This window comes from Elaeis guineensis, chromosome 1, assembly GCF_000442705.2.
Source record: "Elaeis guineensis isolate ETL-2024a chromosome 1, EG11, whole genome shotgun sequence".
In the NCBI taxonomy this organism is placed as follows: Eukaryota; Viridiplantae; Streptophyta; class Magnoliopsida; order Arecales; family Arecaceae; genus Elaeis; species Elaeis guineensis.
The window spans coordinates 71736986-71755342 of NC_025993.2; the positions used below are offsets into that span (position 1 = coordinate 71736986).

General features: G+C 35.4%; 1 protein-coding gene across 4 annotated transcripts; it reads left to right on the forward strand.

Annotated features, from left to right (window-relative positions):
* The first annotated feature begins 703 nt into the window (after nucleotides 1–703).
* LOC105032641 (nitrate regulatory gene2 protein) lies at nucleotides 704–11906 on the forward strand. Of its 4 annotated transcripts, none has more exons than XM_010907136.3 (7): nucleotides 704–966; nucleotides 2437–2489; nucleotides 2604–3728; nucleotides 3888–3962; nucleotides 4255–4469; nucleotides 5455–5678; nucleotides 10754–11906. In XM_010907136.3, exons 3-7 carry the CDS (start codon nucleotides 2606–2608, stop codon nucleotides 11457–11459), a joined length of 2343 nt encoding a protein of 780 aa, XP_010905438.1. In that variant the 5' UTR covers nucleotides 704–966; nucleotides 2437–2489; nucleotides 2604–2605; the 3' UTR covers nucleotides 11460–11906. The 4 variants fall into 4 exon arrangements, with proteins under 4 accessions (XP_010905438.1, XP_073110749.1, XP_019701937.1 ...); XM_073254648.1 differs by having other exon boundaries at nucleotides 2437–2472; nucleotides 2602–3728; XM_019846378.3 differs by having other exon boundaries at nucleotides 2437–3728.
* The last annotated feature ends 6451 nt before the right edge of the window (nucleotides 11907–18357 follow it).

Consider the following 18357-nt stretch of genomic DNA (forward strand, 5'->3'; position numbering starts at 1 on the left):
GACATGTTTCCATTTTTAATTATTTTTTTTTTATATTTCTTAATTATAAATATATCATCCATATCTTTAAAAATTTGAAATATTTATTTCTGATATATTAACGACAAATAGTAGTCTTTGTTAAAGAAAGTCGAATGCTACCTATTACTAATCTATATAAACTATATGAGCCGTATTATTTGACAACTCCATTAGGTAGTGTAGTTGCATATATCATATTATATACAACATTATAATTTACTACCTTCTAAGCTTTTGCAAGAGATGAAATAACCAATCCTAAAAATAAAAATGAATAGAGCAACAACCAAGTCATGGTATATTATTGCCAATATATATCATTATATCTCCTGTATATGGAAAGCATGAAGCTAGTGCCCATGATTCTCATTGTGCACAATGATGTAGGCAATTCAAAACCTAAAATTGAAGCGATACCACACCAAATGTTATCTATCTATCCATAAACTTGTGCAACAGATGACATGTGCCTTTATGGAACTGCACATATTTAAAACCATAGAATCCATGCATGTGATCATTAGCAAGCAATCTAAATACACCTATCCCCACATATTTTCCCAAAAACAAGAAAAGAAGAAGAGGGAAAGAAATGAAGAGGGCACATGCGGTATTTTCTGGAAGCCCAAGGGCAGGATGAAACATTCACATGGGCATGCTAGTTTTATTCTGAGGGCGCAGAGCGCATCCTCTTCCAGCCCAAAAAGCTTTATTCCAGTGGAGGGAGAGGGAGGGAGGAATCCATACTCTCTCTCTCTCTCTTCATTTCTCTTTCGCGGCCCCTCGAATTCCTCCTCCAGTGCATGAATTCGATCTCTATCGCTAGAAAACTCGCCCTTCTCTCTCTCTCTCTCTCTCTCTCTCTGTGCGTCTGTCTGTCTCCCCGAGATCTTTCTACGAGATCTCTTCATTAGAGGAATCCGTAACGCTGTACTTTGGTCTCAGGTATATAGAATCTACTACTGAATTAGATCGATTTGTTTTAATGGTGTCCGAAGTTATCAGGCTGTTCCTCCTCTTGTTAGTTCACGCTTTAGTTGGGATTTTGTTGCCGTTTACTAGATTCTATGATTAGTTCTTACAATTTGATGCTCTGTCTTTCATCGGGTAACTAGAGGTTGAGGGAAGAAAAAAGTTTATTTTTTATTTTTATTTTTTTGGTTCTATCAGTCCAAATTTTTGTGATTTTGGCCCACGAGAAATTGGATTTTTTGTTGTCGTCAGAGGAATGGTTTTTTCCCCCAAATTCAGTTGGATTTATATTTCTATCTTTTTATTAGATTCATGGGCAGGCTGAATAGTTCTGATGGACTGACGTGATTGGTGTTTAGCTATTAATTTATTCTGTAGTCTATATTTAGTTTTTTCTTCTCAAAGTTCACTTTTTGGTCTCTGCAAGATTTTTTTTTTGGGTGGGGGGTGGGTGGGGAATAATTCGAGAGGTAGAGTTGTGAAGTTGTTTTTGGAAATTAATATTGTGAGAGGAGATGGGACTGTGAGTTAAATTTTCGGGTGAATTATTATTTTGATCTGTTCACTTTACCATGCGGCAAATTAAGATCACACTTGTTGGCCCTTCTTTTAGTTTCTTTTGATTTCCAATCCGGATTGATGTTCTTCTTCTTTTAGTGTCCTTTTAGTTTTCAACCTAATTTGTGGGTTGGATATATCGAGGCAAACCATTTTACGTTGTTTTTTGTTTCAGATTTTTGTTCATTTTTGTGAGGGATGAATAAATTTCGTTGACAATTTGCGAAGGGTGCCAGAACTGTTGATTTTTCAGAGTTCTGTTTCTGAAAATTGCAGGCATTTTTCATTGTTCTCATATGAGATGTATCTTGCTAGTTTAATATCTTGATTGCAGAATCTAGATTTTGGAGGTGGGTTATTTTTTTTATGCATTGGGTGGAGTTATTCGTGTAGCATAGTTTAGGCATTGGTTTTGAATATATGCATAAGAGCTTTGTGAGTAAGTTTTTATTGCTTACCTCACATTAGTTTTTTCACTCAGTACCCATCTGTTGGCTTGATGAGTTGTTCAGTATGGCTTGAGGTAGTGGACTGGGTGATTAAATTTGAAAAGTTTTTGTTTTTGAAACTTCTCATTTAGATTTTACTGATTTCCTATGTTGTGTATATAATTTCTATTTTCTTTAGCTTCAGTTGCCTTCTAGAGCCAAAAGTTGGGAAATTCAGATTTCTTGGGCATAAGGCTGTGATTGGTTTTTTTATTATCTGCATTAAATTAAGAATCTTGGTGTTATGTAACACCCCTCCCTACCTCCTCTCTTCTTGTACTGTTTGTTAATGCTATTATGATTCTATGAATTATGGTCTGCTTCATAAGCAGTCATGTGATTTGTTGTATATGGACTATATTTGTTAACTTCTGCATTTGATTAAACCCTGCTGCAGGTTTTATTGCTTGTGTTTCACTGGTTTAAGCAGTAAAGATATGATTCTAGGCTGTGAGTCCAGCAACGCTATTTTCTGAAATCTGCAGATATATCTCTGTGCTAAGTTTGAAAATTGAATTGCCACATTCTGGAAACCTGGTATATAATTCTTGGTGCTTTTTCTAGAAATGGGAGTTTCAAGCTCTAAAATCGAAGATGAGAAGACCCTTCTGTTGTGTCGAGATAGGAAACATTTTGTCAAACAAGCCATTGATGGAAGATGTTCACTTGCAGCTGCACATGTTGCTTATATTCAGTCTCTCAGAAATGCTGGAATTGCTCTTAGAAAATTTGTAGAGCCTGAAGTACCTACAGAGTCTTCCTTGTACACGTCAACATCTGCAACGCCTGAGCCTCTTGCTTTAACTGATAAGTCTATTTCTCAATTTTCAAACTCATCTCCATCTCTCTCACAGCATGTGGACGTGGGTGGAGCTTTTTCTCCAGTTCCTTCACCTCGTTCTTCAGGACGGTTTCATGTTAATCATATGAAAGCTGGCAGGAGTTTTTCAACAACTGTTGAGGAGAAACTGCCCATGCCTGTCATAGCAACTCTGCAGACCTCCACAACTCCAAAACACCCTATATCTCAGTCAGATGAGAATTCATTGATTGAATCTCCATCCCCACCCCATGGTACTCCACCATGGGATTATTTTGGTCTCTTTCATCCTATTGACAATCAGTTCTCATTTCAAGATGGGAGGGGTTTAAACCTTGGTTTGGACAATGCTGATGATATCAGACGTCTGAGGGAAGAGGAGGGCATTCCAGAATTGGAAGAGGAAGGTGAAAAAACCTCTACTAATGGAAGGAATGATTTTGCGGATTCAGAAGATGATTTTGACCAACAATCACCTGAACCATTAGTAAGAATGTTCAGAAACAGAAATGTCATTCAGGATGACCATTTAACAAATGATTCTCCTGCCATTCCATCTGTGGAACGTGTTGCCTCAAAAACTGAGAAGCAAAATTGTGAGAAGAACCTGCTCACCAATGGCAAGCATGAGACTGATGAAACTCCTGAATTGACACCATCGAAGATGGCATCCTCTGCAGTTGCACTTCGTATTAATGGGAAGGCGAAGGAACCGGCTCCAGAAATTAAATTTGGGTCAAAGGACTTGTTGTCATGCATGAAAGAAGTTGAAGATCTATTTTTGAAAGCTTTTGACTCTGGAAGAGAAGTTCCAAGGATGCTGGAGGCAAACGAAGTGAACTTCCGCCCTCTGTTTCCTGAAGAAATAGGTCAGTCTTGTAGAGTGTTAGATACAGGTTTATGTACTTGTCAGCATTGTAGCATGTGGCTAAGAACAAGTTTCACTTCTGCATGAAACCTGACATTGCTGTTATTGTTATTATTGGCTAAAAGCAACTAGGGCTTCTAACATGAATTTCCTGAAACAGCACACAGATCAAAGGCATCTATGTTTCTCACAGCTTGTTTTGCTTGCTGCAAGGAAGAAGTCCCTCAATCTCAGGGTAGGCCTTTCTTCTCCATAACTGGACCATGGTCCTCTCATTTGAATATTGATTTTTTTTTTTTTTTTGTTTGCTTTTGCTTGCTTCTTTTGCCTTTTCCAATCAGCTATGTCCTTTTCTGCATTAGAGAAGAGTTTGTATCTGTACTTGCAAATTGTGTCCTAATTTCAGCAGTTTCATGCTTGATGTATACTGCAATTTTCTGTTTTTGTGCTAGAAATTTCTGGCAATGGTTTAATATGAAATATCACAACTCCTGATCATTGTTTTAATATCTTGAGGTCATATGCAGTGCCTGCTTCAAATGAGATGAAGTACTTAACATGGCATAGGTCTGTATCATCACGATCTTCATCATCCAGAAACCCTCTCGGTGCAACATCAAAAGATGATATTGAGGACCTGAGCAGTAATCTCTTTGGCAGCAGATATATGAATGCAGGCAGTCATGCATCGACATTAGATAGGTTGTATGCCTGGGAGAGGAAGCTCTATGATGAAATTAAGGTAAAATGTCAGACTATTGTTGAATTGCCTATACTAACATGTTGTCATATTCTGACACTTCTCTTACCGTGTTATGGATCATGCCATTTTACTTATTCATTTTACAGCTTTTAGTCATAAAATACAAAAAATAACAGAAAAGCAAGGTATAACTACGAAAGTTTTATATGGCGGTGTTTTCTTTCTGCAGTAGAAATGTAGCCCGCTTAATGACAGTTGTCTTGTCACTAACAAGTTGTTGATTCAGTCAGCTGGGAACAGGTTTTCCTTTTACCAATCCTTTTGTGCACTATAAAATTGAAACAAACCATTAAGCTAAATTGAAGATTCTTTGGTGCTCATATTCATATATCTGGTCCAATTGGTTCCGTTCATTTGACATAACTTTGAATACTTGAACACTGGCAGTTAACTTATTAATGTTAGTTAATAAGCAGAAGATGGTTTGATAAATTGCTACAAGTACTTCTGTATTGGCAGTGCAATATATATATACATGCAGAGGAAAAGAAACTGGAAGAATGAATAGATGCATAAAGGTTCTTGGGCATCGCAGTTTTAATCAATAAATATGCATTTTTGAATGTTGCACCCAAATTCACACTTCATAGCTTCTAGTATTTGTTCTAAAAGAGTGGATTGTTGATTGGTAATCATGATCAGGCACATTGATCAGATTTTGTTCTGCTATTTCTATTCCTTACAAAATGTTCCGCAAGAGTGTAGTACAGAAGTTAATTATTTGATCTGGAAGTTTTGAAGATCAACTTAATCTAGTGCTAGTTCATGTTTATTTGATGGGGCTTTCAAATGTCTTGTTTCAGAACCATTATCATGCTGCTTATAAATTTATTTTTCATGTTTTGTACATTTTTTGTTTGTTTATCCATGGAGCAATTATGGGATAAAAATTCTGCCTTCTTAGATTATAGTATGGTTATGTATTTAGAAACTCTGAAACTAATACATCATTATTGTATGTCAGGCAAGTGGTATCATTCGAAGGAAATATGACACGAAGTGTAGACTACTTAGACATCGAGAATCTAGAGGAGAGAAGGCTGATAGTATTGATAAAATCCGTGCGGCTGTTAAGGACTTGCACTCTAGAATTCGGGTTGCAATTCAGAGAATTGACTCTATATCAAAGAGAATTGAGGAATTAAGGGACAAAGAGCTCCAACCGCAACTGGAGGAGTTAATTGGAGGGTATGATTCTGTTGCCACTTTTCAATGTAATTACATATTTTCTGTACACTAACATGAAAGAAAGGCCCTTGTGCTATGCACTCACGCATTCAGATATGCAAGTTTAATTGCACAAATGTCATCTTCTTAATCAACAAAGTTCCTCCACATGAGGAAGCTAGATTCCAGTTTTTATGTCTATTATATAAATTGCTATGTGAATGGTAACCTAGACAAAATAATTAACTTTATGGTCATGTTGCTTGGATAATGGTGCGGTTGTCCATTTTATAGATTCTCAAAACTCCTAGAAATAAAGTGAGCACAATGATATAGCTTTGGATGCACACATATACATGCATTTATCTGCTTTCAAGTTAATACGAGTACTAAGGTTTTAAATCCTTTGGGACAAAGGTGTCCCGATTTCTCTATGGAATGGAATGTCCCACTATCTCATTCCATCTCGACAGTAGTCTCGATGGATATCCTCTATCTTTTTTCCCTTCTTCTTTCCTTTCTTTCTTTATTTTTTTCTTTTTTCTTTCTTCATTCCTTTCTTTTTTTTTCTACTTTCCTTTCTTTTCTTTCCTTTTTCTTCGCCCTTCCTTTTTTTTTTTCATTTTTTTTCTTTTCTTTTATTTTTCCCTCTCCATCATCTTTCCTTCATTTCTTTCTTTTCCCTTTCTTCTTCTCTCTGTGCAAGGATGGGTTTTGAAGTCCCGAGCCGTCCGGATTTGGTTTTCTTACAGGAACCAGACGGGACAATTGGGATGTCCCCCATCCCGCCGAAACGTAAAACCTTGACAAGTACATAAGGAAGATTCAGTGTTTCTTTTATGTAAACACATTGAAATAGATTTTGAGTAACAAATCCATTAGGGAACAAATTATAATTAAATAAAAAATTTATCTGTTTTCATATTGCTATGTTATATATGCAGTCCTCCTAAGCATTCTGTCTCATGACTGATGTTTCTAGGTTTTAAATTTATTAGATATCTTCGTATTATAGTGAGTTAAGCTATCAAAAGTATAAGTGGATAATAGATGGTGTTGAACTCTTTAATATCAGGTTCTAGATTTTTGAGATTTTCTTACCATAAATTTCATCATCTTAGTAGCCTAAAAGAATCTTAATATTACCAGCATGAAGTCGATAAGTCCAGTATCGGTAATGCAACTAGGTAGAATGAATGTAGGAATCTTGAATTTCGGGAAGTAAGCAGTAGTTAAAAGTAAGATAATTCTAGGGTGATATTTCCTGCATGATAGGGAATGTGAAAACCTACATTCTACATGAGTTACACCTATGCCCTTGTTTGTCGGGGCTTTCTGCTAGAGATGGAGCCTGCAAGAAGTATCTTGGGATGGGTTTTGAGCATTTCTCAAATTTTATTCTAGAATAGAAGTTTCTGGGTTCTGATTTATACCTTATTTTTATGCCCTTCTATAAAATATATGAACAGTGACTGTAAAGTAAATATTCACGCCTTCATAAATCAATTACTCTAATCTACTGCACTACAATGAGAATGATCCTTACAAGAGATAAAGTGAAATAAACTAAACTTCATCAGGAAATTATGTTCCATAATGATCAACCTATGCCAAATCTGATTTAAACTTAATTTATGATGACTAAGTGTCAAAATGAGTCACCTGTGGTTATGCATCACTATTGACTCTTCAACCATGATGATCTTGGTTTTTTTTTTTTTTTTTTTTGGTAAACAATGATCTTGGTTAAAAAGCCAAAATTCTATGTCAAATACACTAGAAAATTGTAGAACATATGGCAATAGCATGGTGGTATTTTGATATAAGGAATGTAATATGGAGTGATGGAGTTCTTCATCTTTCTAGTCTTGTTTTTTCCTAAGATAATTGGAGTAAGATTTACCTTCATGGATAGAATACCGTATCGGGCCGAACTGCCCGGTATGGGGCATGCCGAACCGTCCCGACGGGGAATTGAGATGGTTTCGGCATGCAAAACGGCACATGCCAGTGTCGGGGAAGAAAAAGAGAGAAATAGAGAGAGAGGGAGGGAGGAAGAAAAAGAGGGAGGAGAATCCGCCGAAGGGGCCGTCGGAGGGCAGTCGTGGCCATCGGGCGGCGGAAAGGGCTCCCACGGCTTCGCGCCGGAAACAGGGGTGATCTGCCCCTGTTTCTCGGGGCTTTTTTTTTTTAAAAGTCTTTTCAAAGTGAAGCCGGTATGGGGTTTGCTGGCTTCACTTAAAAAAGGCTTTTTTAAAAAAAAAAGCCCCGAAAAACAGGGGCGGATCGCCCTTATTCGCCGCACGGAGCCGCGGGAGCCCTTTCCGCTGCCCGACGGCCACGGCTGCCCTCCGGCAGCCCCTTCGACGGATTTTCTTTCCTCTTTTTCTTTTTCCCTCCCTCTCTCTCTCTATTTCTCTCTCTTTCTCTCTTTTTCTTTCTCGGTTCATCCGTGTTTTTCTTCGTCGGTTCGTCTCGGTTCGGAACGGAACGGAAGCATGCCGTACCATACCGCCGGCCGGCCGATCCGGCCACCAATACCGGTTCCACCGACCTTGCCTTCATGAGTGGTGTTTTTGAAGAAACCCCTTTCATCAGTGCACAATGACAATCCATAGTCTTTTATAGGTTGAAAAGAAGGGACTGCTTGATCTGAGTCTTTTTGTCAAGCATTAGTTGCATTAGTTGGATATCTCTCATCTCCATATCCGGTAACAATTTCTTGTGCCACTCAACTCATGTTTAAACCGCATCTTAACTCTTGATGGCACCTAAAGGACATGTGCACATTCACTGCATGGCAAGGCCAAGGCAAGACAATGATGAGGGGCCTTGAGCGGAACCACTTGAGCTAGTGATAACTCAGAAGCTGAAGTATTAACACCATTTAGGAAAACTGACCGAGTAAGCTTGAAGGTGGCTTAACATGGGATTGTCGCTTCATAGGCTGAGTAAGGAGAGCATTGGCCAAGATAAGTTGAGTAATTTTTAAAGGCAAGCTGAATGAAGACCAACTATAGCAAGTTTGAGACCAATCAGATATGATGATTTATGGGAGCTATCTATCAGTGTATAGCAAGGTTCGCCATTTCGATACTAGATTCCTGTATCGGTAAAATCCTATTATAGTATTGGTACGTGATTCAGTACAATATGATAGTGTTGGTACGAGATGATACGACATACTAGTATAATACCAGTATAGTATAGTATGCTCCGTACCAAACGGTATGAGATGGTACAACAAAACTATAGATGGTATGGGACTTAGATGTTACTAGAATGTGGATAGTGGAAGATGGTTAATGCCAGTTACTATTTAAAGAGTGGAGGCCGGACATGGACTGCTATCACAAGAAATAGGTGGTTACCTTATTGTTTGTCAAGTATTAATAATGGGATGTAACCTAAAAAATAGACCCATTTACCAATCAAATAACTTATCGTTGTCTTTATCTTTACCTGTGATTTATCCTTGCATTTATCTTTAATTTCCTTGCTTTAATTACCTAGTCCCACAAGATTTGATGTTACTAGAATGTCGATAGTGGAGGACAGTTAGCACCAGTTGCCAGAACTATCGGAAGAGTGGAGGTTGGATGTGGATTGTTGTCACTAGAAATGGACGGTTACCTTATTGTTTGTCATGTTAAGTAATGGGATAACCTGAAAAATAGATCCTTCTGCCAATCAAACAACTCAATAACTCATCGTTATCTTTATCTTTACCTTTAATTTATCCTTGCATTTATGTTTATTTTTCTTGCTTTAGTTACCTCGTCCCATAAGACCTGGAGGTTCCTAGAACATGGATAGTAGAGGATGATTAGCACCAATTACGAGAACAATCAGAAGAGTGGAGGCCGGGCGTGAACTGCTGTCATTGGAAATAAGCAGTTACCTTATTGTTTGTCATGTTAAGTATAAATAATGGGATGTAACATGAAAAATAGACCCTTCTGCCAATCAAACAACTCAGTAACTCATCATTATCTTTATCTTTACCTTTAATTTATGCTTGCATTTGTCTTTAATTTCCTTGCTTTAGTTACCCGGAATGGGTTTATATGGTTCCAATGAACCAACCAACATTAGATTTGTTCTACTCTAGTTTAGCCATTGCTGTAGCATGAAATCATAGCCTAGCTACATCCTACCTCCTCTTCCAAGCAAGTAGTAATTGTGGTAGTGAAAGGTTTGAAGGTCAAGGTACTAGGATTTGTTTCTAGTTATTCGATCTGGCGGCATGGATGCGCACTCGCACGAACTTGCCAAGGGACACTAGTGCCATCCAATCCCCTTAGTGGAGGATTTCCCAGCCAACAAGTCCACTCTACCTATGTGTAAGTTCATGTTCAACGAGAATCTTTTACTTGAGTAGGAATAGACCCAAAACCATGAGAAGAGGATTATAATTGTTGATGAGTTGTGGATCTTTGGAGGGAAGAACAAATCTGGAAAGATGCGATACAATTAAAAAGAATGGAAGCGCAGAAGGCATGAATATAGACAAATGAGTTAACTCTATTTAAGAATGATAATTCTATATACATGTCCCCCCCATATCTATATGCTTTCTGTAGTAAAGCATGTATCTAGTCCAATGGTCCTTATTCACTGATTTAATTAAAATATTCTAGTCTACAGAACAAGTGAGTGTAAACTGCATGCAAACATTTTAGCCACTTGAACGTGTATAAACTTATGGTTGCCCTCTCAGCCTCTAGATTGCTGGGTGTCTGTATTAGTTATGACTTGCATGGACCATGCACTCCCTGAATATATTAAATTTTAATATTTTATGCTTATGTAGTTATTTGTAGAGATTGCTATTGCCGTGTGGAAAAAGGAATGCTACATCTATTACTGATGCAACCTATGAATTTGGCATCCCTGATCCTCATGCATTAAATGCATAGCAACTAGACCCATTTCATGTCTTTGTACACTTCAGTTTACATGCACCAGTTAGATCCCCAATTTATTTTATGCTTTAGAACAAATGCTATGAATAACATGATTGTGATGCTTCACCTTGATTTTGTTTGTCTATTGCATTCAGTATACTGCAAGTCTTAATCCATGTCTCAATGCAGCTTAGCACAGATGTGGGCAATGATGCTTGACTGCCACAATAACCAGCATAGCATCATCTTAGGCTCATGCAATAACGGCAGCACCAAAGTCTCAACTAGGTCAGAATATCATCGTCAGGCCATTATTCTTCTTGAGTTTGAGCTGAGTTCTTTGTGTTCAAACTTCACAAAGTGGATCTCCGCGCAAAAATCTTACCTACAAGCCATAAACGGGTGGCTTCACAAATGTGTATTCCCCCTAAAACAAAAGTCCTCGAGGAGAAAGCCAGTAGAGTTCAATCCAAAAAGAGATATTGCTCCACCAATATTTGTCACTTGCCAAGACTGGTTGGCCCTACTGGATAATCTGCCAACGAAGGAAGTAGTGGATGCTATAAAAGAGCTGGTGACAGTGACAACCCATTTCTTGCCTCGTCAAGAGAAAGACCATGAGAATTCAAGAGTATCCTTAACACTCTCCAGGAAGGCAGGGCAAAGCGTTGGCCTTGAAGGAGACATTGGCAGAAATGAATCTCATGTGGATTGGAGTCAGAATTACGACAAGTTGCAGTCAGGTTTGGTGGTCTTCTTGAGTCGGTTAAAAGCTTTTGCTCAGTCATCAGTGGAGGAGTATGAAATTCTCCAGAAGTCCATCAACGAAGCTCATTTTAGATACGAGAATGGTGGCCTGAGGATGCGAGGATCCTCTGTTACCGGAAGTACTTGAGAACCCCAAGGAATGAATGGAAAAAAAAAGACAACTGGTTAATTATGGTTCAATAAGTTGATTGCAGGTGCAAGGCAATGAAGATATTGGAGAGAGGGATGCAGTGAACTGCTCCCTTTGTAAATTTACTTGGGGAATAAATGGTTTTTTGGTTGGTGATTCGTGCAAGTTCGAAAATAAACACCAGTGAGGCGAACTTATGTTTGGATGCAAGTAGATGCTGCAGACTAGATCAGTTAGATGTACGAAGCAGGGATGGGCTTTCAGGTTTATCTGGAAGGTGTATTTTTTTCATTTTGGATTATCATCCATAGGGTCTATCAAGGAGTGGGTGAAAAGTAATGGAACTTGTGCTATGTTGTTAGATCTCTGCATCGTATACATGTTCAGAAACCCAAATACCTAGATCTTCAATAACATGTGCATTTTTTCCTTTTTTGTCTTTCATCAAGACTGTGCAACTTATTGGCTTTTGAATTTTTTTAGTGAATATTAATGAATAAAATATAGTATTCTCGATCGGCTTGGTGTCGCCAAATGGAACTGCTTGTCGACCAAATTAACAAAAAAAATGAGGGAAATTATGGTATTCTATTCGTCAGTTTGTTGAGTGGTTGGTTTGACATGAAGATACCTGCTGCTTGGCAAGTTTTATTTGCTTTTCTCCATGAGTGCTGGAACTCCCTATATTACCTCTCAAATTCTGGTTAATTCTGAACCATCGCTGACAAGATAGAAGTTCAAAGATGTCATGATCCATTGGACACCGCCTAACCTCAAACAGAAGTTCAAACTTTTAACATCATGTTCGTGAACAAATTTGGTTGTGAGATGATGTGCTCTGCGAAGCTGCTCTTAGATTCTTTTCAAGAGATCGGAAGCAGAAGTCTAATGTTTTCTTCTCTTTTGGATGATTAAAGTTAATTAACAAAAGGGTAGGCGAAGCATATCTCCATGGGCCTCCTCTCATGCCGCTCTCTTTGTTTCTCTTTCTTCCATTTCTGATTTTTTTTCTCTCTAGTCTATCGGGTTAAACTGGATAGTATTGGATTAAACTGGACAGTAAGAAGGAAACGAAAAATTATATCTTACACCATATGTACGACATGGCAGTGTACCATGTCAATCATCTTATCTCATTTTTATAGATCTTATTTAGCATGTGTTTGTCTTAGATTGCCGCCCCTCTTATCTCATCTCAGATTTTTTTTTAAAATTTCTTCCATTTCAGTTTTTTTTTTTTTTCTTTTCTAATCTATTGGGTTAAATTGGGACCGGAGCCGGAAGGAAAATGAGAAATTATATCCTATGTTATATACATCACATGGCAGTATGCCATGTCAATCACCTTATATTTTTCTCGTGGATCCCATTCATCATGTGCTTGTCTTGCATTGCCACTCCCCGCATGATTGTTTCTGTGGTGTGCCGCTGGTTTGGCGCACGTGGTATAAGGGAATTTCTCGAAGGAAACCTTGTTAAATATCCGGCTTTAAGTTTTGCATGGATATCTACGTTTGCATGGCCGTCCGCTGGCCTGCAACTCAAATTGGTGATCCAACCAATGATTTCCCGTCAAAGCTGCAGTTAATTTGTATCTAACAAACAGGCAATATAACTCAGACTTTTTTTCCTGACACATGCAGAATCTATTTGGGATCACATCCTGATTATGTGATCATCAGCTTGGCTACAACTCTCTCCTTTCTTTTTAAAACAATTTGCAATCTAAGCTTGAGGTTTTTTTATAGAATCTCCGAGTATTTTTTGAGTTGGGTCCTTCAAACGTAATGGATCTTGAATCTTTTTATTCCAAACATCTTGTGTTTCTATCAAAGACGATATGAAAAGAAATTTGATGAAGTTACAAGGTGTCTTCTAATCTTAATGCACTCGGTTATGCCCATATTTCTCTTGTTGAAAAATTGAAGGTGCAAGCAAGATCAAGGAGCTTAAAACCATCATCCTCGCTAATTGTATTTAAAAAATACTTTTGAAGGTGTTGGCTAATAGATTAAATAATTGGATGGGCTACTTGCTGTCCCCTCAATTTGCTTTCATAAAGGGGAGTATTACAGATAGTTGTCACTGTTTAGAATTGATCTAAATGGGCTATGAAAGCAATCGCAAAATGGTGTTATCATAACAATAGATTCCAAAAAGACTTTTGACATGGTTGGCTAGAGATTTTTTTTTTTTGAATATATAATTTTACTCCTCGAATTCAAAGCTTTTGGTGTCTATGCAGATTTACATGATCAAATGATGTTTTACAATGTTAATCTTCTATTATTATTAATGACAATCACAAAAATAGATTAAAACTCAGAAAGGCCTAATTAAGGTAGGTTGATCCCCTGCCACCTTTATTATTACTGCTTTCATAGCTAATTTTCTTTTGAGAGTGTTCCATGATAGAAATGATTTTTTTATTGATATTGCTCCTACTTGTCAATATAAGATTTTTGGAAGCTTTTGATTTGAAAGTACATCAAGAATTTTACTTGGAGGCAACTGTTTGAGCAAAAGGGAAGAAAGATGAAGAGTTTAAAAGAAGAATCGCTTCAAGACATGTAGTACTGCCATTTTTTATTTGAAAAGCCACCAATAACCAAATATTATTTGAAAAGCCACCAATAACCAACTATTACACAGGTTGGCTAATGGTGAGAAAAAACAAAGCTTTATCTTTTTATCATTTTGAATATATCTAACATTCTCCTACCATTTTTAAAATAAGTTAATTTTATTAGATCAATAATAATTCTGAAATCTTATACATAAATGAATTGATATCTTATGGTTTGAACCTTCACTTTGTGAGGATAAATTAAAGCTAATCGGAATGTCATGGTAGATTAGTCTTTGAACCAGCGATTCTATTTTGATTAGCTGAACATATCTCCGCATATAAAATTTTTGTATCGATAAATGTTCAATATAAGCGGATATTTTTGTGGCCTTGTATCTATATCTTTTTCATGAGTAGTTTAAAAGCCAAGCTCTTAGTTTCGAGAACTGACCTTACTTTATTCTCACATAGATAGACTCTATTGGAAATGCTTCTGTAACTGAAGCACTTCAAAAGAATTATGTTATAGGTCAATTAAGAGCATTAAGCTCATCCTTCCTTTTGTACATAATGCATCCCAAGCACTTTAACCTCAAGATTGTATTAAAATTAAAGTGCTTGCAATCACTCTTATGATGTACCTTGTCTCATTGAACTCGAGACTTGATATTGTATTAAGTGTTGGGTTGAGATTCTATGATTGGTGATCTTAAAAAATAGACTAAAGTCCCATCCTTTTAAATGTTTAAAACATCAAATCCTTGGCAAGTCTCTTTGTCAATAGATCTACCAAATGTTGACTTGATCTTACAAGGTCAATAGTGATCACTCCATTTATAATTAATATCTTACATGGCAATACTTTAGTCTAATGTATCTGGACTTTCCATTATATACTTCATTATATGCTCTTAATAGTATGACCTCACTATTACAATGTATAGATATATGTGGCAATGGTTTGGACCATAAAAGAATCTCATATAAAAGATCTCTCAATCATTTAGCTTTTTTGCTTGCTGAAGTTAGAGTAATAAACTCTGCTGCCATACTGTTATATATGTTTGCTTTTTAAATCCTCAAGAAATTGCACTCCCACCAAGCATGAAGATCCATCCACTTATTGAAGCATGATTTTCTTTATTTGTAGTCCAACCGGATTCATATATCTTTCTAAAATGGAAGGATATCCACTATAATTAATACCATAATCCATAGTTTTCTTTTAGTACTTTAGAGTTCTATGTTTAGCAAGCCAATGAAAATTACTTAGATTATTTGTATATTTACTTAATTTTCTAACAGTAAAAGCAATGTTAGACCTAGCACAAGTCATAGCATACACTAAGCATCTATAACTTTTGCATATTCTAATTATACAATAGCCTTGCCAGTATTTGAAACTAATTTAAAATTAAGATCAAAATGTGTAGATGCAAGAGCACAATCTAAATAATTAATTTTCTTGAGTACTTTTTCTATATAGTGAAATTGAGATGAGATTTAACTATAATTATCTTTAAATATTATTATTCCTAATATAACATTAGGTACATCCACATCTTTTATAGCAAAATTATAAGATAAAAATCCTTTAGCAATCTCAACTTGTTCTAAATCAGTACCAAAAATTGATATATCATCTACATACAAATAAATAATAACATCTTTTTTATTACAAAATTTACTATATACATGTTTATCATATTCATTTGTTTTATAGCCATCAGTAAGCACAATTTAATCAAATGTTTGATGCTATGTCTTAAGAGCTTGTTTTATTCCATATAAAGACTTATCAAATTTGCATACTTTATGTCCTCATCCAGAAACTATGGCACCTCATGTTCTTCTATATATATTTCTTTATCTAATTCACCATTTAAAAATATAGTTTTTATATCTATTTGATGAATAACCAACTTATATATTGATGCGAGTGAAATTAGTAATCTAATAGTTTCAATCTTAGTTATTGGTGCGTATGTATCAAAATAATCAATTCCTGATTTTTATGTAAAGCCTTTGGCTACTAACCTAGCTTTGAATTTATCAATGGTTCTATCTATTTTCATTTTCTTCTTAAAATTCCATTTATAACCAATTAGCTTAATTAGAACCTCAGGGGAAGTCAACTAATTTTCATGTATTATTACCCATAATATAATCTATTTTTTCATTAATAGCTTCTTTTCAAAAGGTAGCATCTTAAGATTTTATTGGCTCTTCATAAGTTACAGGGTCTGCTTCTGCATTAAAACTATATGGTATATGCTTATCAAAGGATTCTCTAGTCCCTTTTACTAGAAATATAAAGAAATCTGATCTAAAGGTTTTTGCTTTTCTAACTCTTTTACTTCTAGATTCAAGATTTTCTTCTTTGTGATTCTCTTTTTGAAGATGAGCATGATCTTTAGGTCTAGAAATTGAATTAAATCTATTTTCATCAATATAGCATCTCTTGACTCAATTATAGTATTAACTACTAATGCATCATTAGGTTCTATTACCATGAACCTATATGTCTTACTATTTTGTGCATATCCTAAAAATATGCATTCAATTCCTCTTTCATCCAACTTTTTTATTTTGAGCTTAAGAATCTTATAATAGCCCCACATCCCCATACTCTTAAGTAGTTTAGGTTAGGCTTCTTTTTCTTTCAAAGTTCATATGGGGTTGTATTGCTCTTTTTATAAGAAACTTTATTTAGTATATGACCAGCTATAAATAAAGCTTCACACCAAAATTCTTGATTTAAACCAAAATTAGAAAGTATGACATTAACCATTTCTATTTCCATTCTACCACACTATTCTATTGTGGTGTATGAGGTGTAGAAATTTTATGAACAATTCTAATGGATTCAAAATAACTAGGATTATTTTTTATAGAGATAACTAGGATTATAATATTTACCTCCTCTATCAGCTCTAAAAATTTTAATGAAAGTTTTAGTATGTAATTCTACTTCAGACTTATAAATTTTAAACTTTTCTAACACTTCATTTTTAGAATGCAACAAAATAAATATAACAATATTTAGAATAATCATCTATAAAAGTTACAAAGTATTTTTTCCTTCTATAGTTGGCGTATTATGCAAATCACACACATTGCTATATACTAATTCAAGTAATTTTGTACATCTTTCTACTTTAGAAACAGGATTTCTAGTAATCTTAATGAGCATGCATGTTTTATATTTATCAATATTTTTATTAAATTATCATATTATGTCAAGTTTAACCATATCATACATTCGTCTAAAATTTACATAATCTAAATGATTATACCATAAGTAAGAAGAATCAACAATATAAGCACCAAAAATTTTATTTTTGTTAATATTAAGCTTAAACATATCCTCATGCATATAGCCTTTTCCCATAAAGATTCTATCTTAAGATAAAATAAATTCACTATCTTAAACACTAATTTAAATCCAAACTTGTTAAGAAGACTACCAAATGCAAATTTTTTTTCTCACTTCAAGTACATAATATACATCATTAAGAGTAAGTATCTTTCCAGAAGTAAATTCAAGTTATACGATTCCTTTTCCCTTGACTTGTGCATTGGATGAGTTTTTCATATGGAGGATACTTCCATCTTCTACTGGCTCATACTTTTTGAACAGATTCTTATCCTTATATGCATGTCTGGTTGTATCAAAATTAATCTACTAAACTTCATTATCTTCAAAAATATTATTTTCTAATATTATTGCAATAATTTTTTTTTTGCTGCTAGTGCACCTTTCTTTTTGAGAAGACAACATTCTGCTTTATGGTATCCAAATTTTTCACAGTGAAAGCATGTGCCTTTCTTTTTTTTTTTTTTTATTCTTATAAGTAATGGTAGATTGATAGGCTTTCTTCTTTGTGGGTTTGCTAATATAATTTTTCTCCATCATATGGACTTTGGTGATATGAGTATTTTGCTCCTTATTTTTATCTTGCTTGTGCTATTCTCCCTCAATGCAAAGATGATTAGCCAAGTCCTCAAAAGAGATATTCTCTTTCTTATGCTTTAAACTTCTTTTAAAATCTTTCCATGATGGAGGAAGTTTATCAATAATAGAGAACACAGTTATGGTTTCATCCATATGTATGTTATGCAACTTATAACATTAAGAATATGCTCTATTTCATGCAATCATTCCATAATAGATCCATCATCAACCATCTTATAATTATTAGATCTACTAACAATGAACTTCTTATTGATTGGATCATCCAATATGTATCTTCCCTCAAGTTTTTGTCATAACTCTTTTGCAGTGACCACATTTTGATAGGTATAGAACAATGCATCTAACATCCT